The sequence below is a fragment of the Hoplias malabaricus genome, chromosome Y (assembly GCF_029633855.1).
Source record: "Hoplias malabaricus isolate fHopMal1 chromosome Y, fHopMal1.hap1, whole genome shotgun sequence".
NCBI lineage: Eukaryota > Metazoa > Chordata > Actinopteri > Characiformes > Erythrinidae > Hoplias > Hoplias malabaricus.
In genome coordinates, this window is record NC_089820.1 from 80926689 (window position 1) to 80953959 (window position 27271).

At 38.7% G+C, this 27271-nt stretch overlaps 1 protein-coding gene across 4 annotated transcripts; it reads left to right on the forward strand.

The window, feature by feature from the left end:
* Positions 1–26507, forward strand: LOC136678354 (GRB10-interacting GYF protein 2-like). Of its 4 annotated transcripts, none has more exons than XM_066656382.1 (29): positions 1–93; positions 6379–6430; positions 6603–6741; positions 6939–7034; positions 7680–7788; positions 8093–8201; positions 9519–9559; positions 9675–9707; positions 9939–10121; positions 10606–10826; positions 11112–11256; positions 11449–11703; positions 13201–13394; positions 14586–14742; positions 14900–15066; positions 15541–15635; positions 15904–16020; positions 16218–16357; positions 18330–18415; positions 18644–18784; positions 19579–19737; positions 20363–20668; positions 20808–20936; positions 22175–22399; positions 22581–22768; positions 23838–23986; positions 24207–24391; positions 24682–24841; positions 24930–26507. In XM_066656382.1, the coding sequence occupies exons 2-29, from the start codon at positions 6393–6395 to the stop codon at positions 24995–24997; spliced, it is 4035 nt and encodes a 1344-aa protein (XP_066512479.1). In that variant the 5' UTR covers positions 1–93; positions 6379–6392; the 3' UTR covers positions 24998–26507. The 4 variants fall into 4 exon arrangements, with proteins under 4 accessions (XP_066512479.1, XP_066512478.1, XP_066512480.1 ...); XM_066656381.1 differs by having other exon boundaries at positions 24679–24841; positions 24930–26506; XM_066656383.1 differs by having other exon boundaries at positions 9939–10007; positions 24679–24841; positions 24930–26506.
* Positions 26508–27271: the final 764 nt, after the last annotated feature.

A 27271-nucleotide genomic window follows, 5' to 3' on the forward strand; every position in this document is an offset into this window, starting at 1 on the left:
CCGTTGTCATGTGACGCATTGTCAGCCATCTTGTGGATACGAAAAGAGAGAGAAGTTCGCATAGAAACTCACCGCTGTTGCTTAAAAGCCGAGGTAAGACAGCGAGGACTGCCTGGGCGGCTTTGCTGTAAAATAAAGGTTACGTGATAAAACGGCAGTTCCGTGTGATGTAGGGCCCCCAAACCGGGAGGACTGGGGTCGTTTAGGCAAGGTGTTTTGAGCCGCATGGCTGCGCGGCCTTGAAAGCCTTGGGCTCGAGTAGGCAGGGACGTCCGCCGCTTGAGCGCGTAGAGGCGCACACACTGCGGCAAACAGCGTGACAATGCAACCGCTCATTAATAGGCCGCGCTGATGGGATAGGGATTAACTCGTGTTAGCACTCTTCTACTTTGCCGGCCGGTTTAGCTCACACTCCCCTCAAAACCTCGCCTGTTTTTTACGTTTGACAGACATGTCTGTTAACGCACGGTAATGGTAACGGCTGAATTTTCAGGTCTGAATTTCTGATCTCTGTTGGGAGGCTAACATGCTACCCAGAAGTTTAGGTAATGGGTCTGTGTACAGCTGGCCAGATCTCCCAAGCACACGTTTAACGTTATAATAATGCAGCATGGCACAGTAACAGGCAGACTCAGCCACCACCCTGTTCATATACGGTTTTATTTTGAGTCAGTTTGTTGCATTTCAGATATCACTAGCCGCTCTGGCTCCTGTAGATGGACTTGGTTTAGCGCTAGATGCTACCGCTGTGACGGAACATCTCCGCGTATATGGACCACAAATCTAAAAATATAAACCTAAATAGAGTGACAGTATGGGTATTATATTTATCCTGCCTTGTTGTATACGTTAGCGAAGCTAGAGAAACCATACTTTAACTGGTTTAATGAACACGTCGTTTAAATCTGTGCTGGATTTTGATCTGATTTCTTGTCGTTGGAGTATCGGCTAACGGTGACTGATAATTTACGACCTGCTGGACATGCAACCAGCTGTAATTAAAATTAGTTTCCAGGATTGTATCAACCTGGTAGCAGAAACTCTTACCGAACACGTTTAACCTCTTGCTAATGTAGCATGACACGCCACGCTAAGCTGCCGGGCTAACTCTGTCACCACCGTGTTACGATAACTGTGAGTTAAACGATATCTGTCATCTCTTTCCCCTAGATCTATTACACCTAGCCAAACATTAAAATTACATAATTGTTTATTCACTCATTGTCAATCAGCTCCACTCACCATATAGGAACATTTTTGTAGTTCTACAATTACAGACTGAGGTCCATCTGTTGCTCTGCATACTTTGTATGCTCCTTTTACCTTGTCCTTCAATGGTCAGGGCCACCACACTACAGGTATTATGTGGGTGACAGATCATTCTCAGTGCTGAAGTGACACGGATATAGTGGTGCGGTGTTAGTCTCTGTTGCACTGGTAAAATTGGATCAGACGTTTTTATACACATTATTATTGTCAGCACTGGACAGAGAATAGTCCGCCAACCAAAAATATCCAGCCAACAGTGTCCTGTGACAAATGGACTAAAGAATCATTTATTTAAGTTGTGCAGCAACAGATAACTTACAGTCACCCGCCTTTAAATTTACAACTTAGGTGTTTAATATAGAGTAGACCATGTGTGTGTGGACTATGGAGATAGATTTATGACAATTTTTGAAATAAAACATCTTGTATGGAAATAATTGAATGAATACTTAATGAATTATACATTTCTTACATCTTTTGTGTGCAGTTTAAACCATTTGTATATTGTAACAGTGAAAAGTTTATTTGAACTTTTTACCCACAACAATAATGTTATTACTGTGGAGAAATACAGTTTAAAAACTATTCAAAAACTCGGATTCAATTCCAAAATATTCATCCATGTTTGAATCTCGATTTGTAATCTAGTAAGTATTCATTCAATTATTTCTATACAACCTATTTTATTTGAAAAAGTTGTTGTTAAAATACTTCCATAGGGCACAGTGTTAACAAATTACGGCAGCACTGCTGTGCTTGATTCACTTGTATTGGAGCAACAAGCACTGACACAACCTCTGCTGCCCTGAGAACGTTACACCAGCCAACTAATGTCTCCTTTGGGTGGCCCTGTGAGAGTCCTGACCACTAAAGTAGTTTTAAAGTGGGCTAACAAAGTATGACAATTGACAGATGAATTACAGTTTGTCAATTGTAGAACTGCAGAGGGCATCTATACGGTAAATGGATCTGATAAAATTGATAACAGTTGTGAAAGCAAGGAACAGGCTTAATTATTTTGTCTGATCAGTGAATGGTTATCATCTTCACAAAGCTAGTAACGAGACATTCAAATTTGTTTAATTCACACGTCTTTGCCAGAATACTTATTAGTTTATAATACTTGTGTTCTAAGTTGCAGTTCACAAAAGATTTTACACTCAGCTTGCCATCCAAAATGCATCCATCATGATGGGGATGGCCTGCTATAGTCAGCTTATGGGGCTGTGTAAATCTGGTAAAAGGGTGTTATCACAGGAGCCATTTAAATGATATAGTAATGTAATAGATTTCCTGTGACAAACACAATCTAACTGTCACCAACTGTTAAGTTAGCTCTGGTTGAATCTCATGGCTCTGTACTCCCTGTATAGTGCATTGCATAGTGCTTGATACTCTGAATCCTGCACCCTGATAGTGCGTGATATGTATTAAAACCCTGGTAACACTTGGTTTTTGCATTTCATGTCACCTTGCGAAATGGGCTTGTCTGCTATCGGGGCTAGAAATCAGTCGTGTTAACAGTCCTCTGTTTTGGTTCAGCAGTTTCACATTTGAAGAGAGCTAGTATTATATCAACAGCAGTGAAAATGAGGAATTTTCAATGAATAGTGTGTACTATGCTGCATCTTGATTGTTGTCTTTTGTAATCAGCCCTAAAAGAATAACTTTACAGTTACACTATCCAGCATATATCCCATCTGGCTACCTGATGAACAGTTTTGTTTTTTTCCATATGCAACAGGTGGCTATTCCGCAAAGAAGGATTTCTCAGTTAGCCAGCTAACTGAACCCAAAGTCAAGCCTGTCCAATAGGAACAGAGCTGAGGGTGATACCTATTGGACAGTCCTCAACCTTGGGGATAAGTTAGCAGGCTAACTGAGAATAGACTTATCTATTTAATTGAATTTTTTTGATGTTCATATACGTAACTGTGTGCTTATTTGGACTTCAGTGCTTCTTCTGCCACTTGGGTATATTGCAGCACACCACTGTAGACAAATGTGGCCCAATATATACATGAACTCAATAGGTACAACTGTTCATCTGTACCACTAAATTAGCTGCATTCAAATTCTCCCACATATACAGTAATATGTAAACTTTAAATGGTTTGTGTCTGTGAATATAAAACCAATTCATATTAAATTTAGAAAAATCTAAACAATAATTGTTTTTGTATGTCATTGTCTTTAACGATTCCCAAACGTGTGTGCGTATATATTTCTGACAGTATTATCAAGTTTTATTTTCCAGTGTTAGATCAGATAGAGTTGATTTCAACATGTTGCTGTACTTTACTGTCAAATAACAGTGTGAACACTAAAGCTCAAAGCACCTGTATAGTATTATACTATTGAAATTTGCAGGTCAGTGAAGTCCTAGTTGTTTAATACAGATATCTGAGTACACTCTTCCTAATTGGGAGAGTCCTTAAAATAGCTCTGGCTGCTGCATTGGTGTAGGCTGCACTTAGATGAGGGAAGCCTTGTGGTCATACTTTAAGATGGAACTGAAATATGACATAAGGGCCTCTGAGATCATGAAAAATCCCTCTTTAAATATATACAAAATGATTGGGTAATGACCTACATCTGTCATTTATTTTTAGTTTTTGTTGTGTTGTGTAAAGGTTATTTTGTCAAAACCTTTAATGTCTGGGTTTTAAATAGAGAATCTCAATAAGGAAGGCTAGTCTACAAAGGGTCACACCAGGGCAAGGTTTAAAATAAGACAAATATTATGTGGCATTTGAATTAATTTATTTGACAATGAGGACCAAAATGGTAATGTCACAAATTTCTGTTTCATGTCTATCATGTAAATTTCAGCAAGTGTTATGCCTGTAATGCAAGAAGATCCTGTCCGAAATGTACCTGTGTATTTATTTATTTATTGATTGATTTAGTGATCATCCATCCATCCATTCATCCATTATCTGTAACCGCTTATCCAGTTTTAGGGTCGCGGGGGGTCCAGAGCCTACCTGGAATCATCGGGCGCAAGGCGGGAATACACCCTGGAGGGGACGCCAGTCCTTCACAGGGCAACACAGACACACACACATTCATGGACACTTTCGAGTCGCCAATCCACCTGCAACGTGTGTTTTTGGACTGTGGGAGGAAACCGGAGCACCCGGAGGAAACCCACGCGGACACGGGGAGAACACACCAACTCCTCACAGACAGTCACCCGGAGCGGGAATCGAACCCACAACCTCCAGGCCCCTGGAGCTGTGTGACTGCGACACTACCTGTTGCGCCACCGTGCCGCCCAAACTCTCAGCTGTATCACGTGACAGCTATAGAGGCACCCTGAATTGGAATAGGCAGTCTAAACCACACAGCGACCTCGATTTAGTGATCAGCACATAGTAATCAAGAATGTCACACCCCTGGCATTATTACCATATACCCCAGCAGCATTTGAAATCATAATGATGCCATGATAAAATGTGACAGTGTCCAAACTTGATTCAGAATCATGTCTCAAAGTCTGTTTTCTGTTCTGATTAGCTTGCTTATTTATTTATTTTTGATTATTTCAAAGTGGCGCCTAAGATTTATTGTGAACAACTTCTCTGTGGTTTTTTGTCCAGAGAATTTTTTTTACATGTTAATGATATAAATTCCTATAATTTGTGTACTTCTCTATCATGAGTGAGTAGAATGAAAGTTAGACATGCAGGTATTATAGTGTATTTATTTATTTGTCTAATATGACTAGTAATATATGCATAGTTTGATATGAAAACTTTCATAGTACAATTCATGGTAATTTCATGGTACTTATACTGGCTGAAATGTTAAAAAAAGTAGTACAGATTAACAAACTAAAATAACAGTTTTTAAACTGTAGCTAGAATGTGCTCTTTTTTGTCATTAAAAATAAAACCTATTTACTAAACCAGCACATTTCTAGAGCCACCTTAAACAGCATGTGTTCACATAAGCATCAGCATCAACTATGTTAGCCATTGTTAGCTTCCTTTTCCAGAGTTTTCAGGAGCGCCGATGTGGTCTCCATTCTCACCTCCCTGTCCTGATTTCACTTCCCCTGGTTTCAAGGGTCCTTTGGGAGTGAAGTCAGGACAGAGAAGTGAGATTGTGCATCACACTGTAGTTCTGTCACTTAAGTTTCCCCTGATTCCTGTTACATGGTGCGCCACCACGGCTGTGTCTTGTGGACTGTTCCCTCATTTTGGTTGATGCTGTTCATGAGTTCAATGGTTGTATTAGAACAACTTATATGGGTTCCCATCTTATATGGGAACTGTCAATGCTGATATTTTAGTTTGTCAATAGTTGAAATGGTTGTATTGGGGCACACGATAAAGGCCTATCACTGAAATGGTAATGCAGTTAGTTTCATTTTTAATAATGTATTTTACAAGTCTGTAGCATAACTGTCAGTTTATACTAAAACAACTTGTAAAGTAACTGAGTCTAAAAATTTTGTATATTTCATTTTTGGTTCCAAACTTTGTTGGCATCTTTTGAAAATATGGCATTTTAATTGTTCCAACTAAATGTTATGAAGAAAATTGATTTTAATTGTGTGCAATATATTCCTACCTTATGTAAACACAACACCTCTTTATCTTGCTTATTTAATATTAATCTTTTCTTAGGGAGAAAGTGCTTCATATGAGGCCCTCTTGGCCTTTTAACTCCCTTAACCACCTCTTGTATATTTAGCAAATTAATAATAGACTAATAACATGGAGCATGTAAACATAAAGTTGTAAAACAACGTAATACATTTTTAATGTTTTTTCATTCCCATCAAGCATTGTCAGTTTAGTTTTGGATGTTTTGTTTTCTAATAATTTTCTAAGACCTGTAGTAATTATACCATTTCAAACCGTAAACTTCCAGCTGAAGCATCAAGGTAAATGCAGCCATTGCCAAGGAGTCTTAGAGATAGGTACTAACATGAAGACATAGGCTCCCTCTGTCTTCCCACTTCAAATATACCTCTTATTTAAGCAGATCCTAGACTGTTTATATTGAAGCGCAAACACATCATCAGTCACCATTAGATTCAGGTAAATTATCCATTGGGCAGTTTTGTATTTTGTTTTGAAATAGTATCTTTTTCTTTAGATTTTCTAGGAAAAATGACAGAAACTCAGACACTTAACTTTGGACCTGAATGGTAAGTTTAATTGCTGAAATTATAATTATTTTTTGTTACACCAGTTTATAAGTAATATCTACAGATACTGATAATCCAAGTGGATTAAGTATCTGTCTACCTTTTTTAATTCAGTTTATTCTTTCTGTATTTTTATTTTTGCTTGTTTGCTCTTTCACTCTTTTTCTCTCAGGCTCCGTGCTTTGTCTGGTGGAGGGGGGAGCAGTAATGTAGCTTCTCCTCCTCTTTCACCCGCTTTGCCAAAGTATAAACTTGCAGATTATCGCTATGGGAGAGAAGAGATGCTAGCACTTTATTTAAAGGAAAACAAGGTAAAGGCCACTACTTGATTGAAGGTGATATTGTATGAGCTTATGACTGTATAATAAATAGTTAAATATGATGTAGAACACTTAAGTAGCAAAATATTAACAGTGCAAACATTTGAACAAAAACAGTAATTGTATATACCGATATGATTTTTTTTTTTCTGAGGCCATGCATTTTCTTATTTATTTATTTTTTTTAGATACCGGTAGATCTACATGACAAGGAGTTTCTGCCTATTTTACAAGAGGAGCCCCTTCTGCCGTTGGCCCTTGTCCCATTTACAGAGGAGGAACAGGTCAGGCCAGGCATTTGCTGCCCACCAGTCCATGCTGTGAAATACACAGGGATATTTATCATAAATACGAGAAGGCAGTCTATGTCATGAACACATTTCTTGTAGCTTATGACCAAGGGCCTTATTTGCACTACTAGTCTTACTCATTATCAAAAAGCACATGCTGAACATGCTTGTCATGTGAGTCATATTAACATGCTGCCCATGATTAACTGAGGCGTTGGTTCCATTTCTTAAGCAATTCTAGAATTTACAAACAACGCTTTGGTTTAAAAAAAAAAAATAAAAGCCTGTCTGATTATATCATGTTGATGGGACAAAACTGATTACATTTAATGGTGTTGGTAGGTTTAAAACATTAAATGCAATGTTTTCATGTTGGTTTTGGGGTGGAAAATGTTTTTCTTTTCTGAAAAATGTCTTTTCTTACATTTTTAACAATTTTTCTAGAAATTTGACACAGTGAAACAGACTTACAGGTTTACAAAATGTTCTTAACAGAGTAACAGCTCAGGAAGCATAAGTTTACTATACTTCATTAATGCCTTATCGTAAGGTGTTTGATCCATGATGAGGTGATGTATTTGGAAAATATCATCTCAGTTATGTACTTATTATTAATATTGCATATTTTTATTTCCGCAGAGAAATTTCTCCATGTCTGTAAACAGCGCTGCAGTTCTGCGTCTGACTGGTAGAGGAGGAGGCGTGGTGGCAGGGGCAGCTCGAGGTCGAAGTTCCTCACGCGGGCGAGGTACATACCCTCAACCACAGTTCCACTTCCCCTCCCCCTTAATCTGAAAAAAAAAAAAAAACATATAGCAAGTCGTTTGAGGTCTTCTTGGTTGCTTAGACAATGAAACATATTGTCTGCAGAAACAGCAAACATGTGACATGCCTTTTGAGAGTAACAGGACATTCCATTATTTGTTTGTTTTTAAAAATATGTATATATTTATTTGTGTTCATGAAAGCACATATCACCAGTAGATGCAATTGCTGTTGGACAAACAAATGTGGATGTAATTAATTGTATGTGTAAATGGTTTTCAATGCAGGACGAGGCAGGGGAGAAGGAGGGTTTTACCAAAGAAGTTTTGATGATGTGGAGGGTGGATTTGGCCGTGGGGGGAGAGAGATGCATCGCTCACAGAGCTGGGAGGAAAGGTATATGTGCTCACGTGTTCTTCTTCAGAACTGTACATGTTCGAAATAAAGCCACCACCTTCTCTGTAGAAAAAAAAAATGTACTACAATTTTTTCAGATTCACGTTTTGATTTGGAAAAATATAGTTTATTTAAAAAATTGCTGTATAAATTACTTCTGCCCCTACTTCTGCATTTTATGAAATTACAGGATATACATTGAAACTATGGCTAAGGGAATTAGAGATTTCTTTTAATGATAACACCCAAAAGGGTGTCCTGCTGACATTATAACAACATTTAATATTAGATAAATATTAAGGTAAAATTAAAGTATGAAATCCATTTCAGTGATGTGCTCGGGGAAAAGCTCCAAGCAAAACAGCTCTGGAGCTGATAGATTCTGATGGCAGTCACCTGACCAGCTCTGAGGAAGAGGGAGTTTGAACTGTCCCAACTAGTACCCCAAATGGGGAGGACCAGAAATAGTCAAGTTGAACTAGGGTCACTAATTGCCAGAGCATTTCAGGTGGTGAATTATGTTGCTATAGTTCCAGAGTATTCAGTTAAAATTAAAACGTTTTATCCCAGCAAAGGTCCAGCTCTCATGAAGTCGAAATATAGAGTCGTACGGCCTGGACCAGCGTCCAAAAAATAAAATCAACTACATACATGTTCATATAGCTTTAATAAAATTTGTTGATAATTTTCATTTTATGTGACCTCAAGTTTGCTCAGAAGGATTGAGTTTTGTCTCTTGGTGTTGCTTCACATTGCTGCTTTTGATTAATGCCACTCTTCTGGATTAAAAAAGACACACGGGTTTAGAACTGACCGCAAGAAAAGTGAATATAAACTGCTTTGTTCTTTTCATCTTTAACAAGTTTTCTGCGTTATGATCCTTATTTTGTAGTACATTAATAAAGCTCAGTGACCTTGAATAATTCTATTGGTCAGAGATCTAGACAGAGTCATCACTGGTTACCATTTTGGACAAAACTTCACAATTTCATGATGTGAGGTATACTTATAATTTGTTTTAACATAATAAAAATAAATAGATTTAGAAGTCTTTAGTTGTTTCTATAGACAATGTTTTGCTTTAAAGGTTAGTTTACTCTCAAAGTAAAAATGTTTTCACCCAAAATCCATGGCACTGTCAAAAATTATTAATAAAATTCTACCACTGCAGTTGAGTGGAAGACACCATAATAAATTGATGCAGTATTCAGTATGTTTGGTGGCTTACCATAAAAAGAATTATTTGCTTGTGAATCGAGTACCAATTTGGCAATGCAGTGTTACACTGACACATTTGTGTGGCCTTTTTGTCACCAGGGGAGACAGAAGGTTTGAAAAGCCTAGTCGAAAAGATCCAGGTAAATACAGAATTCTTTTTTTCCCCCCTAATTTCTGTATTTCTGTATTAAAAATAAAAACAATATTTATATTTAGTTTGACGGTTTCTAATCTCTTTCTCGCTCACTCTCTCAGATGGAGCTCCAGCCCACTTCCAGCTCAATCACAGTAAGTAATTCTATAACATATAACAACTTCAACCCAAACCTAACATTGCACTTTAGAGTGTGTTCACACTTGCCAGCTTTGCTTAGATTAAGGGTAGAGATACACTTTATGCATTTTTGGTGTCTAGTATGGAGTATTCCCAGTTCTCATCTTTATACATGCTCCCCCTCTGTCTATCAACCTGTTTCTCTGCACTCTCTTTATATTTCCCACTTTTTCTCTCTGTCACAGTACGGGGTAACTACGAGGATGGTGGGCCAGGGGGATTGGTGCGGAAGCACGACTTTGCACGCTCTGAAAGTGAGAATTGGCGGTTGACTCGTGATGAACAGAATGGTGAAGATGAAGAGGGAGGTGGCTGGCGGCTGGCGGGGTCCCGGAGGGATAATGAGCGATGGTGCCCTCCAAGTCCAGGTTTGGACCCTGATATCTCTCCCACATCCTCCCCCCGGCAGTCGCATGGTGTCCTCCCTCTACTCTACTCCTCTGTTCTGAACACTCACTGTCTTTTACCTAATGTGTTTTATCTTTTTCACACATGTTGATAAGGGCATTGATAGTTGTGTAATTCTCATGTGGCTCTTAAGTGAATGAGAAGTGAAATTGTGCAGTTGCTGTCATACACAACAGTCAATTTTTTTGTAGTAGTTTATGCCACACTCTTTATATGGACAGATGTGTTTGAACAGCTGGTTGTGAAATTTGGACATAATTTTTAGATTAAATTATGATTATGGTTGTCATTTGTGTAAACGTGTCAGTATTTCTTTCCAGGATTGTCTAAACTTTAGAATACGATGTTGTGTCTTTTAAATTTGCCAATGAAAAATCATCCTCTGAAAATACTGAGGAGTTTGATGGCACCGTGCTCTCTCTCTTTGGCTTTCCTCTTATGTAGACGGGCCGCGTTCAGCTGGGTGGCGGGAACACCCGGAGCAGCGGCGCCGCTTCCCATTTGATTCACGGGGGGAGGAAGAGCGCAGTGGGGTCTACCGACGAGCCCGCTCAGGCAGCGGCAGTGTGGATGATGAGAGAGACAGTTTACCTGAGTGGTGTCTAGAGGATGCAGAGGAGGAAACTGGCACTTTTGATTCATCTGGGGCCTTCCTGTCTCTAAAGGTGAGCTGACGAGAAGCAGTTTTTTTGAAAAAGTCTTATCAGTTTGTGGTGCCTGGATTCTGTCAGTCAGTCAGACCAAAGACACTGTTAGTATTTGTATAAATTTCATGGACAGTGCAATTTGCAGAGTGATGGAAATTACTGATTTATGGTGTGTTGTCGGTCATTGGGTCTTTTTGCTTATTGTTTGTTCTGATATATTCCTTTTATATTATGAAATATAAGCTTTCTACTTAAGTCAAACCACTGTCATGCATTTTATTTCATTGTTCACTGTCTAATCAGAAAGCTCCTAAGGAGCCTATTCTGGAGGAGACAGAGCTAGAGTTCCGTCCGCTGGAGGAGTGTGAAGAGTGCTCGGAAAAAGATGACAGCGAAGCAGAGCATATCAAAGAGCCTGAAAGCAAGCACCAGACTGCCAGGAATGAGGGTAGAGGACATTTAAAATGGTTAAAAAACATATTTATATTTATGCTAGGAAGAAACTGTAGTGTAGTTGAGACTGAAGTAGAAAATAGACAGGGGTGATAACATTTGGCACAAGACACAGCAACAGTAAATAAATTAATATCAAATTTCTTTCATTGTGCTGGTAGAGTTAAAAGCATTGGTTTGTGTGCAGATGGGAATAAATCAGAAGAGCCCTCTCCACCTGCTGTTCACTTGACGGCACCTGTCACAACTCCAGAAGTAGCCGCACCGATATCTATGCCTTCCAGCCAACCAGAGAGAGCAGAAGAACCAGAGAGACCGCCAGAGAGAGCAGTGATGCCAGAAATCAGGGCAACAACAACCCCAATGCACAAACCTCTTCCCAACTGCATTGTGGAGGCCATTTCCATACCCCACACAACCAATACACTCAGCACACATACAGGTAACTCTTCATACATAAAATGTATTTCTAGCATGGATAACATGGGTACAAGGGATCAAGTGTTAATATCAAAAAATGGACATTTATGGCGTACAGTTAAATCTGTGTAAATGTCTGTGTTTAACAAGGCATATAATATTATATGCCTTGTTATATAATGTAATATAAGATAACAAGTGAGCTGTGTTAGGGTACATGGACTACCTGTCCATATCTCTTAAAAGTTTATGTATAGCAGTGGTTCTTAATTTTTCACAGTACATTCCCTTTTGTGTTGAGTGTGTGGGAGCACCTGTTGAAATAGCTGTTGTAAATCTACAGCAGCGATGATTTTGTGCTTATAATCAGTGCACTGGTCTGCAACAAACAATACAATACAACATACAATTGTACTCGGACTTCAATACAGGTGTATGATATTTGTAAAACCAGAACAATAAACATCATTAAAATGATATTCAGACAAAAATGAGGCCACAGAAAAAGAAAAATGAGGTGAACTGTCTGTTCATATAAGCCAAACATTCAGGGGACAATATTCTGAAAAGAATCAAATGCAGCATATCAGCCACATCCCCCCCACTCAATACCCACAACAAAGTGGCAACCCCAAGGTTACAAACCCCTGACATATAGTATCTGACGATACAGGGTGCTACTGATGTCCCGATCTAGTTTATTTGCCCCTGATCACAATTTGTCTTTTAATATTGAGTATTTGCTGATACAGAATCCCGTTCCGATACTTATATATTTCTAGATGGTACTGTTACACAATACACACTTTAAGTACATTATAGTTACGAAAATCAGCCCACTATTTTCTTGGCACTGAATATCCCCCATTAAGAAAGAAATTAAGCTGTTGCTTAATTAATATATTTTTTTAAAATAAAGTAAACAAAAGGTCTTCACAAACAGATTATTTAAATTTGATCTAGTGCAGCATTTGAAAGTGTGTAATGTAATCCCAATACCACTGAAGTGCTTCAGTAGCTTAATATTCACAGTTAATACAAATAAAACTAGTTTCACTCAGTCCAGCAGAGTTACTTCTGCCACTTCAGACTTTTATGAAAACTCTGCAGAGGGCTTTTAATTTGAAATGACGTACAGGAAGTGGATACGTGGTGACGCCCCGACTATGGTGGCCAGCGGAGTCTGATCATAAAATTTACAGTGTGCTACATTTTCGAAACACCAGTGCTGTAGAGAATATTCACATTGGCCTTGAGGATGGGGGAGTGTGAACTTGCCCCCTAAAGGAAACAGAGGGTCTGAGTTAAGATTGAGCTCAATAAAGCCTATAAAAATCTGTAAAATAATGCTGTGATTGGCCTAGATACTGATCTTTGAGATTAAGTTGGGACATTCCTACAGAGTGATTTATTCAGATGCACTTTGTTACAGGTCAATGTCTTCTGTCTTTTCTTTTTTTTCAATTATTAGTGCATTTAAATAACCCAAATCCTCTGTTTGTTTGCCTACATATTTCAGATCTTCCATCGCCGTCTCCTTCAGTGTTACCCCTGCAGCCAGTAGCCCCCCAGCCTCAGCAGCCTAAGCCAGTAGAAGTGCCTGTGGTGGTTCCTGCTCCTCTCCCCTTCAAGAGCATTATTGCTCCCATTGGCCAGCCTTCGGCAATGCTACCCGACACTGACGAGGACGAGGGCCTAAAGCACTTTGAACAGGTAGGTTAACAAAGCATCTAAATGTTTTTCAGTCTTAAAAAGGGGTTGTTCTATGAAAAAATATCAAGAACCCCTCCTTTATTCTAATATATTTCTCTGTATTTTCCTGGGAAGTCTAAATTAATGTTTGTTTTTAAGGAGAAAAGTCTGTTCTTTAACTTCTCTTTCTGTAATATTTTAATAGAAATTAAAATATTTGTTTAAGATTTTGTCAGTTTCCTTTGATGTGACTGGAGATTTCCGATAAGTCTCCTCTGTCTAGTTTGGTTTTCTTTTGAAACCAGTCTCTGATAATGTTACTCTTCATGCAATGTAAGCACCTTCAGTTCCCAAATCTGCAAAAGTTTCTGACCACATTGCCAAACATCACAATGGTTTTAGAGCAGAAGCTACGTACATTACTCTGTCTGTGTATTCCTCAAGCCAGTTACTGTAACCAAAGCGCGTGGCATGACATGGACACTAACACCACTTCTGGTTTCTAGTGACAACAGAGAGCTGATTAATGTTGTTCAAGGTTTTTACAGAGCTTTACATGCCCTTTTACTTACTACATTTTGTATACTGTAAAGAGGTTACATTTTTTACACCCCGTCCAATGCGTGACAAGTCTAGACTAATTTAGCACCAAGACTTTTATTAAGGAGCGATACTGTTGTAATTCATGCTGAAGGTGGATTGACCTTATCTTGCTGAAATAAACAAAGCCTTCCCAAAAAATCCCTTTGCTTGGATGGCATCAGCATGGTTTCTGGCATTTGAACTGTGCACTTACAGCAAGCTGGGTGATCCTTCTCTTTATGCCGGAGCAGTAAATGGCTAATATTGCTGCTTCTTTTTTTTGTGAGTTTTAAACTCTGTTCGCAAGACATTGGTTTTCCGAAGTCTTTCCAAAATCTCTGAAATTCTGAAATCTCTGTTAAAGCATTTTAAGCTGCATTTTGTATAAAATGTATTGTATAAATTAAGATTATTATTCCAAAGGGTTTCTGAGCCTGTATAGCGATCTCCACCATGAAAATGTGTCTGTTATAAATGCAGTGCCACCTGAAGGCTCAAAGATCACACCACTATTGATTCAGGATATTCTGCCAAATTGGAGTTTTGAACACTGCATAGTGAAATGTATTAGATATCTCCTTACACCGATGCCTTTTTATGATCTAATGTCTTTCCCTTACTCTGAACCAGGAGGCAGAGAAGATGGTGGCATATCTACATGATGGAGGTGTGGATGATGAGCGTTTGATAGCTAAGAGTGCAGAACGGTCCAAATCAGCCGGTGTACCACTCTCCCACGAGGCCGCACTTAAATGGTTCTACAAGGACCCCCAGGGAGAGATTCAAGGTGAGGACTGAGACACCACATTATTTCCTCATAATAGAAACAAATAAAGTTTCATGTGGGATGAGGGGATGCAGGGGGAAAAAAAGTAAAACAAAAAAAGTTTAAAGACACTCATGTGGGACTTCCCTGTATGTCTATTTGTTTGCTTTGTCTGCAGGTCCATTCAGTAATCATGAGATGTCTGAGTGGTTCCAGGCCGGATATTTCACCATGACCTTGCTGGTGAAGAGGGGCTGTGACGAGGGTTTCCACCCCTTGGGAGAAATCTTTAAGATGTGGGGGAGGGTACCTTTTGCCCCTGGCCCTGCACCACCTCCCATACTGGTAATTGTTTGTAAAAGTTTTGGTACATAAAACCCTGAAATGACGGAATATCATCACAGTCATCCTGATCCTAACCCTAGATTTGTACATCTTTCAATCTGAAGCTTGTACAATTTGGCTTTAAAGTAATTTTTTATAATTCTTTTTTAATTTTATTTATTTATTTTTATTTATTTTTTTATGCTCCGTAGAGTAGTTACACCTGTGTGGGCTTAGCCAGTGGATACAAATGTTTAAAAATATTTTTAATATAGAAATTCTGGTGCATTCAAGTTGCTAATTGTTTTGTAAGAAGAATCATTGGAGAAAATGACTGCACCTATAAAACACTTCAGAGTGCTGATGATTATGATCATTTCATTCGCATGTAAAATTGCAGTTTAGTTTCTATAACTGTGTCTTGTGCCTCTTAGCGTGTGATATTATCTCCTGTTTGTGTTGGAATTGCATTGAAGTTTTTTTATTTATTAAAAGGGAGATGCTGATCAGGAGCGGTTAAAGAGGCAGCAGGAGCTCAATGCTTTAAATATGTATCAGTTTCAGCAGTTGCAGTACCAGTACATGCTAAGGTGAAGTACTCATCGTCGATTTATTTTTTTTTCTTGCTTTCAGTTCTTTTAAAAATGGGTTGTCTTCTCTTTTTGTTGTTTACTTTCTGTTTTAATTAGTCTCCTTTACAGTATATCAAACTCTTTGTGTTTCCTATAATTATTATGCTTTACTGACTTTGGCTGTTGGTTGTGATTTTCAGTTTCAAGTTTAAGTCTTTTTTTAACAGAGAATCTTGTGCCATACTTGAAGAATTGACGTGAACTAAATTCTTATCTCTCAATTCAGGCATCAGCAGTTTGCACAGGCTCTGGCTCAGCAGAAAGCTGTGCTCAGTTCAGCTGCTCCCCCAACACAGCAGCAACAGCAGCTCAACATACTCCTGCACCAAGCCCTCAAGCTCAGGTTAGCCGAATGCACACGCACACTGCTTTAATACAATGAATGTAAAGTTCAGGTCCCCATTTATTAAGCAGGAAAAATGAGACTTTGAAAATTGACGTATGTCATAGATTTAAATATGCCCAAGCATCTGAATAGAAACTTTGATTCATTGATCTTTTAGTGTTTTTCTTCCTTAATGTTCAAAACTTTGTATGCAGATCTCCAGAGCAGCAACAGAGCTTATTGCCTCCAGTTACACGTTCCATGTCAGTTCCAGATTCAGGTTCCGTTTGGGATATGCAGAACCCATCAACCCAAGCATCCTGTACCCCCACCATTCAGCAAGCAGCTCCTAATAGTATGTCAGCTTATATAATTCTTTACATAAATAGACGCAGATTGTGGAGCAATAATAAAATAATTCTTCATAGAATGAGGATGGGGTATTTAACCTGATATTTATTTATAAATTCTAGGATCACATACAGTGCTGGTCTTTAATGGAATGGTTGTGATGCAATCTTCACTCAGTGTGAAGGACAGCTTCTGTGTTCAAATGATGTAGTAAACTAAAAATGGCCAAAAAATCGAGCTTTATTCATTTATTTTATTCATTTATTCTCGACAGTGATTTATATAGAAAAGTATAGACTGCTCAGTATCTTGTCTCCTCAAGGGAATGAGTTATTTTTGGATAGGCCTCGGCGATTTAAACAAAATCAGTATGTGTTGCAATAAACATGTATAAAATATTAAGAAAAGTCTGAGAAAAGCACTGATAATTTCACTTATATTAAACTGTCAGGAAAGCACATAACAGAGATAGTGTTGTATATAATCAATAAAATGTTTGTATTGATTTTTCAATTTTTTCATTTAAACAGGTGAACATTTACAACAGATTTAAATATCCAAAATATGAAGGAAAATAATAATTAATATATATATATGTTCAATATTGTGAAACCTCTAAAAGTCTTTGCTCACATTGTTCATTTAATTAGACAAATTGACTAATATTTTAATGATTTGTGACAGCCATATATATATATAATCTCACAGCATTTATATATTTATTTATTTATTTTTGGCCATCCACAATAATCTCCATATGTTGTATGTCCCTGTCGTCCAAGATACTCCAATAGCGAGTAGCAACACTTCTTCAAACGCTAACGGATATAGATTGTTGGGCTTTATGAACACACCACATGATTCTGTCTTGACTCTTAAACTGTCTATAAGATGCCTTCATAATGGTGCGTACTTTGAGTGGCACACAAATGGTAAAATCTGTCCTTGTCTAATCTTTTTTGAGTAATTTGCATACCATGCATGTGCACAGAAATCTGATAAATGTTTAATTATTTTATATAATTATGAGATAATGACAGTATTTTTAAAAACAATTATATCAACGCTGCAATTTTTGAAGGATTTTATTGTACACCCCTGACAGTGTTACAAAATATTATTTCAGGAAATAATCAATGTAGATAATAACTGATAACTTTTGTTTGTCCGTATTGCCCCCGCCTTACTGAGATTTGACATTTTACTTTACATTCTCACTTGAGTAGCTATGACTATGTAGAGCTGCTGTTATTAGTTGTCCCTGTTTTTAATCTGTGCCATCAGTAGAAAGCTTTGACTATCAATCTTATCTAGCTTGTGCACTCAAATAAGGTTCCTCCACCGACGTTACTCAACATACTAGCCTGAGTTGAACATCATACGTCCAACATGGAAAGTGTGACATAAACCATGCTTTTCTAAGTAACACAGGAAACCAACTCTTCACAAGTTCTTCAAGTATTGCCTTTACAGTATATACAGTTGACTTGAAATAAATAGCTAACTGCTTATTGGATTACAGGACCAAACAGGTGGTGTGTTAATTTGGGATCACTTTGCATTGGAAAAATAAAGGAACGCACTGAGGGACTTATTTGTTACTGACCCCTGATCATGGACATTTGAGAACTGCAGATGATCCAATTTCTGCTCTCGAAACCACAACCTAACTAGTGTTGGTGTTGTAATTAGTAAATTAAACTAAAATTTAAAAGTAATAAAAAATTGTACAGCATAATTAGAGTAAATAAAAATTTAACCTTCTGTTTTCTTTCCCAGAGCCTAGAGGCCTTTTTCCAGAGGCTTTCTTGAGATATATATATATGCACACAAGTTCAATATTGTGAAACCTCTAAAAGTCTTTGCTCATTTAATTACACAAACTGACAAGTATTTTAATTTGTGACAGCCCAAGATATTCAGATTTTTATTTTTTATTTTTTCTCCCCTATCCTCTCTCTCTTGCTTTCTCTCAGCATGGGACGGGACAAGTGTGTGGGATTTGCCCATTGATACTGTGGCTCAAGCTTCCATTGAAAAGATGCAGTTAGAGAAAGCAAAGGTAGGGCAATTCTTTCTACTTTCCTGATTGAGAATATAATACAATTCTAAAATGTAGATTAATAGACACTGTCAGCTCTTACTGATGTATTAAATGTAAAAGTATAAGCACGTAATCATGACACAAACACATGCTCATTTTACACATCATTTTTTGTCTGTGTGTGTGTATATATATATATATATATATATATATATATATATATATATATGATTTTGTCATTTTAAGTTGGAAATGGAAAGGAGGGAGGCAGAGCTTCGTGCCAAAAGGGAAGAGGATGAGCGGAAACGATTGGAGGAGGTTTTACGGGCACGACAGGAGGAAGAGCGCAAACGTCTAGAGGAAGAAGAGCTGGCACGGCGAAAACAGGTCAGAGGAGAGAGGACTGTAAAAGTAGTGCTTGTTGTTTGTGATAGGATTGTTTTGAGATTTTGTGCTGTTTACCGTATTTTTGATAGGGTTCTCCAGGTAACAAAGGATTCAATAAAATTCTGAACAGAAAGTGAGTGAGCACTTCTGTACCTGTCCAATCAAACAATTTAAGAAAGGCATAGCATTTTATTTTCCACTGAGTGGCTTGACAGCCTGTGACATTTCTGTAAATTTGTAATAGCTTTAATAGTTAATTTGTAATGTACCTTCACTTAACAGAGGGAATGGTGACAAAATGTCTGATGACATTACCACACTACACCGAATGAAAAAGAAAATCAAACCTCTGGCTTTTGTAAGAAATCTGTGTGAAAACAGCCTGATGCATGATGATTAATATCTGATTGCAGGAAGATGGGGCAGAGGAAATAGAAATCTGGGCAAGCATTCTGTTTCTAGTTAGTCATATCTGAACTCTGCCTTGTGATTGTGGTCTACCCCTCAAAGTCAGCTTCTGTCTCGTGTTTTTTTCTTTTTTTTTTTTTCCCTTTTTTTTTTCTATTGTTTTTTTTTTTGGTAATGTTTTTATATATATATTTTTAAACAACACATGCATCCATATGAACTTCTAACCCCTTAATAAAGGTCAGACTTTTTTCCTGTGGATCCCATAATATGCCTATGTATTCTTAAACTTACATTCTCTCTCTCTCTCTCTCTCTCTCTCTCTCTCTCTCTCTCTCTCTCTCTCTCTCTCTCTACATGTCCTTCTGTGTATATATTTGATTTAGGAGGAGGCATTAAGACGGCAGCGTGAGCAGGAGGAGACTCAGCGGCGGCAGAAGGAAGAAGAAGAGCGTCTGGCACAAGAGGAAGCACTGCGCAAGCTAGAAGAAAAAAGGAGAGAGGAGGAAGAAAGGAGACAAAGGGAAGAGTTCCTGCGTAAACAGGTGATTTGTAATTTATGAAACTGTTAGATTGTTACTTCTTTAAGGTGGCATAGACTCTTGCCTTGCCAGAGAATCTGGTACATATATCCACTTAAATTGGCCAAGAACAAACTACTGAAGCAGGAAAATAAATATGACACAGAACAGGACCTATCAATCTGTTATTTTGGCACGACATGTGAAGGCAGTCTTTCACTTCAGGCCAGTACCAAACGATACACAGGAGTGTGTATACGCGGAAGTATCAACAGCCGATTAAAATGTAGCTGGCAGAGTCCTGAGAGTGGGGCCAGCTTAACACACTGAAAGTGTCAGACTCTTGTGGGCCGAGTGTTTGTGGCTGACACTATGTGGCCATTACATAAATATGGACTAAGGCTTTGTTTATGTTGTCTAACGTATAAAAGAATTTTTTAATTAGTTTAAATGGTTTAAAATTATTTTCAGATTCAAGGCTGTATACTAGACCAGACCGTGTAGTTGGAAAACCACAGTATTTAATCTTTTCACTTTGACTTCTTTGCATGGTCCTTTACAATATCCTTAAACTTCTACCTAAAAGTAATGGCAACAAATTATTAAAGTTTTCCAAAGTTACAGGTTGGTTTATGTGTGGGTGTTTTAGGAAGAGGAGCGGAGGAAACAGGAGGAACTAGAGGCTCAGAGGAGAATAGAAGAGGAGAGGCGCCTGGAGGAGGAGGCGGCTGCAGCAGCAGCGGCTGCAGCAGCTTTAGCACGACAACAGCAGGAGGAGCGGAAGAGGAGGGAGTTGGAAATTCAGAGGCAGCAGGAGTTGCAGAGGCAGCAGGAGCTGCAAAGGCAGCAGGAAGCTCAAAAACAACAAGAGCTGCAGAGACAACGACAACAGCAGCAGGAGGCTCTGCGCCGACTCCAGCAGCAGCAGCAACAGCAGCAGCTTGCCCAAATGAAGGTGAAAATAAATATATACTCAATTCAAATGGACAAGATGCGCCAGGACATGCCAAGAGCCTGACGAAAGATCTTCACTAAATTATGACTTAATAAATTTGTCAAAAAGTGGTAATGTAGTTTTCTCTACATACCTCCAGCTCCCGTCATCCTCTAAATGGGGTCAACAGTCTGCCTCAGCCTCCTGCTTAACGCAGACTCAGAATACTCTCTCTCTCAGTGAAATCCAGAAGTTGGAGGAGGAGAGGGAGCGACAGACACGGGAAGAGGTAAGACTTGAGCCCTACCTAATTTTTCAAGCATATTTATTTAGATGCAGTATAGGCCTCTTAAGCGTTGAAGTGCACTCTTATTAGTGGTTATGTAACAAGCATATAACAACTAAAAAAAACCTCAGATTTTTATGCATAAGCACTTGAAATGTGGTACTGAGGTTGCTGTGTGTGCTGGAGCTGTATTCTGACCATGGTTTTGGCTTTAAAATCTAGTTAATTTTCCCACTGCCCTTAATAAATGCCTATATGGTACCTGAGATACAAATACAATACAGAGACTGCAAAGAACAAATAAAACAACTTAAAGCAAAAAAGTAACCATAGAAAAGCCAAACTGACTATAGAACAGCGCAGTCAGAAGAGATGGCAGCCAAACCAGAAAAGGTTATTGATACAAAATCGCGTATGAACCGCTGGGGGTGGGGGATACTGAGAGAGAAAATATGCTTTTTGTTGCTAACTTTAATTTTGAAATTGTGCTGCTGAGGTTAACCAGTTTTGCCAGAGTGTCAGACAAGGTGGGCATACTTTCAGCCTTTGTAAAGGCACCTGTTCAAATGTAACGCTGTTCCAATCATCAGCTTCACTGGCCTCAGATTCACTGACAGAGTCGAGTTCATAAAATTAGTATTTTTATGGTTTTATCTAAAAATAAACAGACACACACAATGCAATCCTCTTTATTGTAATTCCACAAATGCTGTTCCACGTATTAATGCAGTATTTTACTGCCTTATCTACATAGGAATCAGCTTATAGCTAGCTAATGTTTTGGGTATGAGGTATGCTTTAACTCCAGTATGATGCAAATATGTGCCCCCTATCAAACGCACTTCTACACTCTTGATGATAAACAGGGTCCAAAACAGGCTGCCCAATTATAGTCACTGTAAATACCAGCCGTATTAGCCATCACTAACTGGAAATGGGGTCCCTTGGTAAGCAACAATTTACAATAAGTTTACACCACAACGATAAAGGTTATACTACACTTCAGATTTCTACAGTGTGATTTGCTGAGGTGCCAATATTGCATGAATAATTTTTGTCCTCTATATCCTAAAATCTAAAAATCAAGGACAATAATACACTCAAGGTCTCTGCGATGTTGGCATTGGTGAACTGATCTACTGCACTAAGCCTCGGGAAAAGGAGGTTTTAGGAATAGGAACTGTATCCTTGGGTTTCTTAGTTCTCTGTATGTGAACGTATCTCTCTTTGTTCCCCTGTAGCAACGGCGACAACAGCAGGAGCTTCAGAGACAGCAGCAGCAGCAACAGCAGCAACAACAGCAGCTGCCCCAGACAAAGCTGTCAGGCTGGGGCAGTGTAGTCAAGCAAACTACTGCAACCAAGTCCCTTCTGGAGATTCAACAGGAAGAGGCCCAACAGATGAAGCAGAGGAAAGAGCAGCAACCCACTGCAGTCACTCAACAAAACCGTGTCCAAAACAGAACTGTGAGTCCTGCACATGCTCCTTATCCATTTCTGTAGATGTATGTTTATTTTGCATCATGTTTTTAGGTTTAAAGTAAGAACCTCCTCCTAGGTCAGCATTTTCTTATCAGTTTAAATAATCATTTTATGTTTGGTGTTTTTCCTCTAATTTCTTTTCCCCTCCATATTTTGGTGCGCGCAGGTTTTGACTTCAGTGTGGGGTTCTGTAAGTAACCCTAGTTCTAACTGGGGTTCAGACAGCAACAGTATTTGGGGTGACACTCAGAACTCTAATGTGGGCTTCTGGGATGATGCAGTCAAAGAAAGTGCTCAGCCTCCACCCTCGCGCAAGAGCAACACGCAGAAGAACAAGGGAAATGCTAACCTCAGGTAAAAACCCTGCAGCTGTGTAAAGAGCACTCGTTTCGCAGCTAAAATGTCTGTTTCGAAGCCTGCTGATGAGACCCAGATGCCTTAATTTAAGACATAATGAATGGGATGATATCTTATTAAATAAATTAACAAATGCTGTTTTTGACTGCATAACAAATTGTGCATTTTTTGTATGAGTTAAACAAAACACAAAATGTCTTCCACATTTAACCAGTTTGTGGAAGGGAACACGTGCACACACACTCTGAGCTGTGGGCAGCCATCCTATTCCTTGTGGAACAGTTTGGGGTTATGGTCCTTCTCTAGGGCACTTTCATCATGGACTGATCAGCACTGTTCCTTTACTCCCTCTGCCCCCCGATTTTCCTGCAAGTCGTGGTGATCAAACGGCTTCACTTCCAGTTCTTTGACTGCATCTCTAACCATTAGGCCTCAGCTCCTCCTGCTGTCCTGATGTTTTAACTAAATTACGATCAGAACACGTGCCACCACAAGGCAATAGTTTAGTAGAGTTTTACTTGGTGTGTTTCTTAAATTCAAGATAAAACAGAACTCTAATTTAGTTGCAGAAATGGAGACAATAAGCTTCAGCTACTACTGCAGCTTTTGTCGTTAAAGCCACTTGTAACTTGTAGCAAGGATGACTGACAAACATGGGCTCAATGCAGGTTATAGCATTTTGAAATCTGTTTGATATTATTCTCATGAGAATCAGTGGTTGCGCTGTAGCAGACCGCAAACGATGTCCACAGGATGCTGTTGGTTGGATATTTTGGTTGTGGGGGACTCAGGTTAGCAGTGAGACACTGCGGGGTTTAAAAACAGCTTTCTGGTTAATTTGTGTTAATAGTGTTCAACGTACACTAACATATCACTGCTACATCCGCATGCTCTGTTCCCATGGAACTGAGAATGATCTGCCAGTCAAAACTTCGTCTTTGTACAATAAATAAAGTTCTATTGGACTGGCATTGTGGGAGGGTATGTCTGTCTGTCTGTCTCTCTCTCAATGTATGTATGTTTGTATAATAATTGGGCACTCTGCCTTTGCTGGTTTGTGTTACAGTAATAGCAACAGTGGAAAATCCAGTAAAAAAGTGGAAGAGGAAGAGAAGCTGCTGAAGCTCTTCCAGGGAGCCAGTAAGTCTCAGGATGGCTTTATGCAGTGGTGTGAACAGACACTACACACCCTCAACACTGCCAACAACCTTGACGGTGAGCTTTTTGAAAATAATTCTTTCAATTCAATCTTTTCAATCACATTTCACAATTTGCAACAAAATTTAAATTTTCCTGGTTGGATTTAACTATTTTATTTTTATTTTTATTATTTAGTTTTTTTTTTACTTTGTAATTGTTTGAATTGCAGAATATTTATCCATGAAATAAAATGTGAACTCTATTCTTTCTATTCTCTTTCTCTCTCGCTTTCTAGTCCCAACCTTTGCATCGTTCCTGAAGGAGGTCGACTCTCCCTACGAGGTGCATGATTATGTTCGGGCATATTTAGGAGACACGCCTCAGGCCAAGGATTTTGCCAAGCAGTTCCTGGAGCGTCGTGCCAAACAGAACGCCAACCAGCAAAAACCTCTACAGAGCCAGCAGCTGAAAAATCAACAGGTGTGAATATGACTGTTGGTGTGCCGTATCTACATATCTGTGTTTGGGCGCACCTGCTCAGACTGCAGCGCATGTTGTCCCTAAATTCTTGTGCTGTTTTTCAACCATAGCCTTAATTTATGACTTTAAATAAACCCTTGGTTCTAACAACACGCACAGATAGGTTGAAATGTGTTCTGCAGAATGCCACAAGGGCATTTAAGAGAAAATTAAAATTTTCATAAATCAGTTGTGTGGTAGAAGGTTGTATCTAAGTTGTCTGCACGTATGTGTTTGTATTCATTTAGCAGGACTCTGTGTGGGGGTTGAACCAGTCTGTATCTCAGGCAGTGTTTCAGTCTAACCAGTCCTCCACTCAGCAGCAGCTTCAGCAGCCACGCTTTGAGACAGTCACCTCTGGCAAGAAGAAGAAGAAGCAGAAGATGGTTAGGGCAGATCCTAGTTTGTTAGGTGAGTTTTGAGACTGAAACATTGTACTATGTTTGATGTAATCCAGTGGTCCATTTCAAGCTTTGTTTTTGTTTGTGCCTAACTGCAGGTTTTTCAGTCAATGCATCGTCTGAGAGGTTAAATATGGGTGAGATCGAGACTGTGGAGGACTTTTGAGATCTGCTGCTAACCCCCCCCCCCTACTGACAATTTCCGTTCACCGTGGCTACATTTTTATCTTCCATTGCTCTGATCTTTTCTTTTTAGACCCTTTCCAACACTGTCAATTTTTATGTTGATTTCCAGCATGAACTCATGGTGTGGGAGCATCATGAAACCAGAGGAAATGTTTGAGCAACATGCCCCAACTTTTAGCCTGTTGCCACTCCTGCTACATCAAGGGAAAAAAAACAACAACAAATCAAAACAAAGTAATGCTCCACACAGCAGAGCCGAAGAGGGGAAACCGGCCTCTCGAGTTGCCAGCAAGCAAAGGGATTCCACAGATTCTGGCTTCAAATGTGATTGTTTTGGGTTTTTTTGATGCCATCATCAGAGAAGATTCAGTTACAGAATTAACACATGGGTTGTTTTTTTTTCCATTTAAAAAGTGTGCATTAAGAAAGTTTATAATATCAGTTGGCCCCCAAAGATCTATCTACCCCATGTAATATTTTATTTATTGAATGGTTTGATTTTCCTTTCCTTTTTTTTTTTTTTTTTGTTTTTTTTCTCTCCCCCCAGCCCCTCCTCCCCTCTTCCTCTTCGCTGCCATGTTTTGGCAGAACCTGACTGCAAAGTAGGACCTAAGGACGTGTCATCACTGCTGTCCTGTTTTAAGGACGTGTTTGTAGGTTCCAAGTAGTAAAACAATTTCTTGTAAAATACTAGGCTGTTTAAAGAATAAACTTTCAATTCTGCATCTGTATTATAATATATGGAAACAGTGAACCAATGGAGTCATACTTTTTTATTGCAGTATGGAAAAAAAAAAATAAAAGGCAGTCTTGGTGTGGACTGTTCTACATTACGTTTGTGTCTTGTTGGCCACAGTGATGCATACACTTCTGTTTGAACCGAAGAATGTGGTCAATCTTTTCTTTGTGGGAAACAAGTTTTCAAAACCTGTGTCTGCTTGGTGTAACGGCCACCTCATGCTTGTTACTGTCACTACATGGAAACATTTACTGCTGATGTATGTAGCCACATCAGTCTTTCATGCTCAACGTACACGTCTCGACTCTGTCTGTTTTCTTTCATGCAAAACAAAGCAGGATTTAAATTTTCAGACGTCTTGGGCAATTTCCCTAATAGCATTCAGCTCCCAAATGAACATGTGATGTCTGAATTACGCCTGTTTCGGAGAGTTCAAAGATGAGCGGTTTTAATAGGAAGCTTAAACTTTTCACTTCATCTGTCTCTGAAATTTGACAGAAGCAAAACACAGTTAAGTGCTGTGTACGTGAAGAAACTGACAACTAAGTGGCAGTCTGTTTGATTACATTCAAACTTCAGAGTTTAAACTTTAACACACGAGTATCCATTTATGATTAGTATTTTTGATTTAATATGAGTTCAGATGTTGGCCAATACTTTTAATATTTTATTCAACATCTGAAACATCCTGATTTAAAGAATCTTCCAGATTCATGCAAACAAACAAATATCCGCTGTAAGTTCTTTACATAATTCAGATGCAACATATTTCAGGCAGCTATTTTACACCCCACCCCCAACCCACCCAGTAATATCACACGGTGACTGCATCGTAGGGTGTCACTGTAGTGATGTAAAAGTTCACTATCTTGTGAACTTTTGTGAATATGTCCCTATTCTGTTTGTTCTGTGGTAAAATTGTCCAGATGTGGTGAGAGAGTCAATTCTGTAAAACTGAAAATGACTTAAACACTAGGAGTGCTTAGGCGTGAGGCCCAGAGCTAAAAACAAACTCTAAGTAGGACAAAATTGCAGTTTCATTCAGTATGAAACTGAGGCTTGCTTATCATGCTTGTCATCAGATTCCTGAAAATAGCTGCACCATTTTTTTTTTCTTTTTTTGCACATGTAGCATGACCTTAATTCTGTTGGTCCATGGCTGAACAAATACTTATTTCTTCATTGTTCATTGTAGAACTCAATATTAGCGTCCATGTTGAAAAATGTTTATTTTTTTTTATTTTAACACCTGTGATGGCTATCATCTGCTAATTTTAGACTCCAACTGTAAAGCATTTTTGTGACAATGAACTATTGACAATTGCATGACATGCAAACAATACAGATCCAAATTGGATTTTGAATTTTGGCTTTTGAAAGCCATTTTCACAGTAGCTGCCATATGCAATGTTCTGCCTGTTAATAAAATAGCATTAGTAGAATTTCCTTGTTCAAATGTGAACAAGTCAACATTTCTGGAATTGTAGTTGTGTTCAGTTTTATCTCTGAACATCT

Excerpts from the sequence above, each read along its gene's own strand:
- LOC136678354 (XM_066656381.1), top strand. The coding sequence starts at position 6,393 with ATGACAGAAACTCAGACACTTAACTTTGGACCTGAATG. Across the intron at positions 6,742-6,938 it reads TTTATTTAAAGGAAAACAAG|ATACCGGTAGATCTACATGA; the intron begins GTAAAGGCCACT and ends TATTTTTTTTAG. Across the intron at positions 22,400-22,580 it reads ACCGTGTCCAAAACAGAACT|GTTTTGACTTCAGTGTGGGG; the intron begins GTGAGTCCTGCA and ends TGGTGCGCGCAG.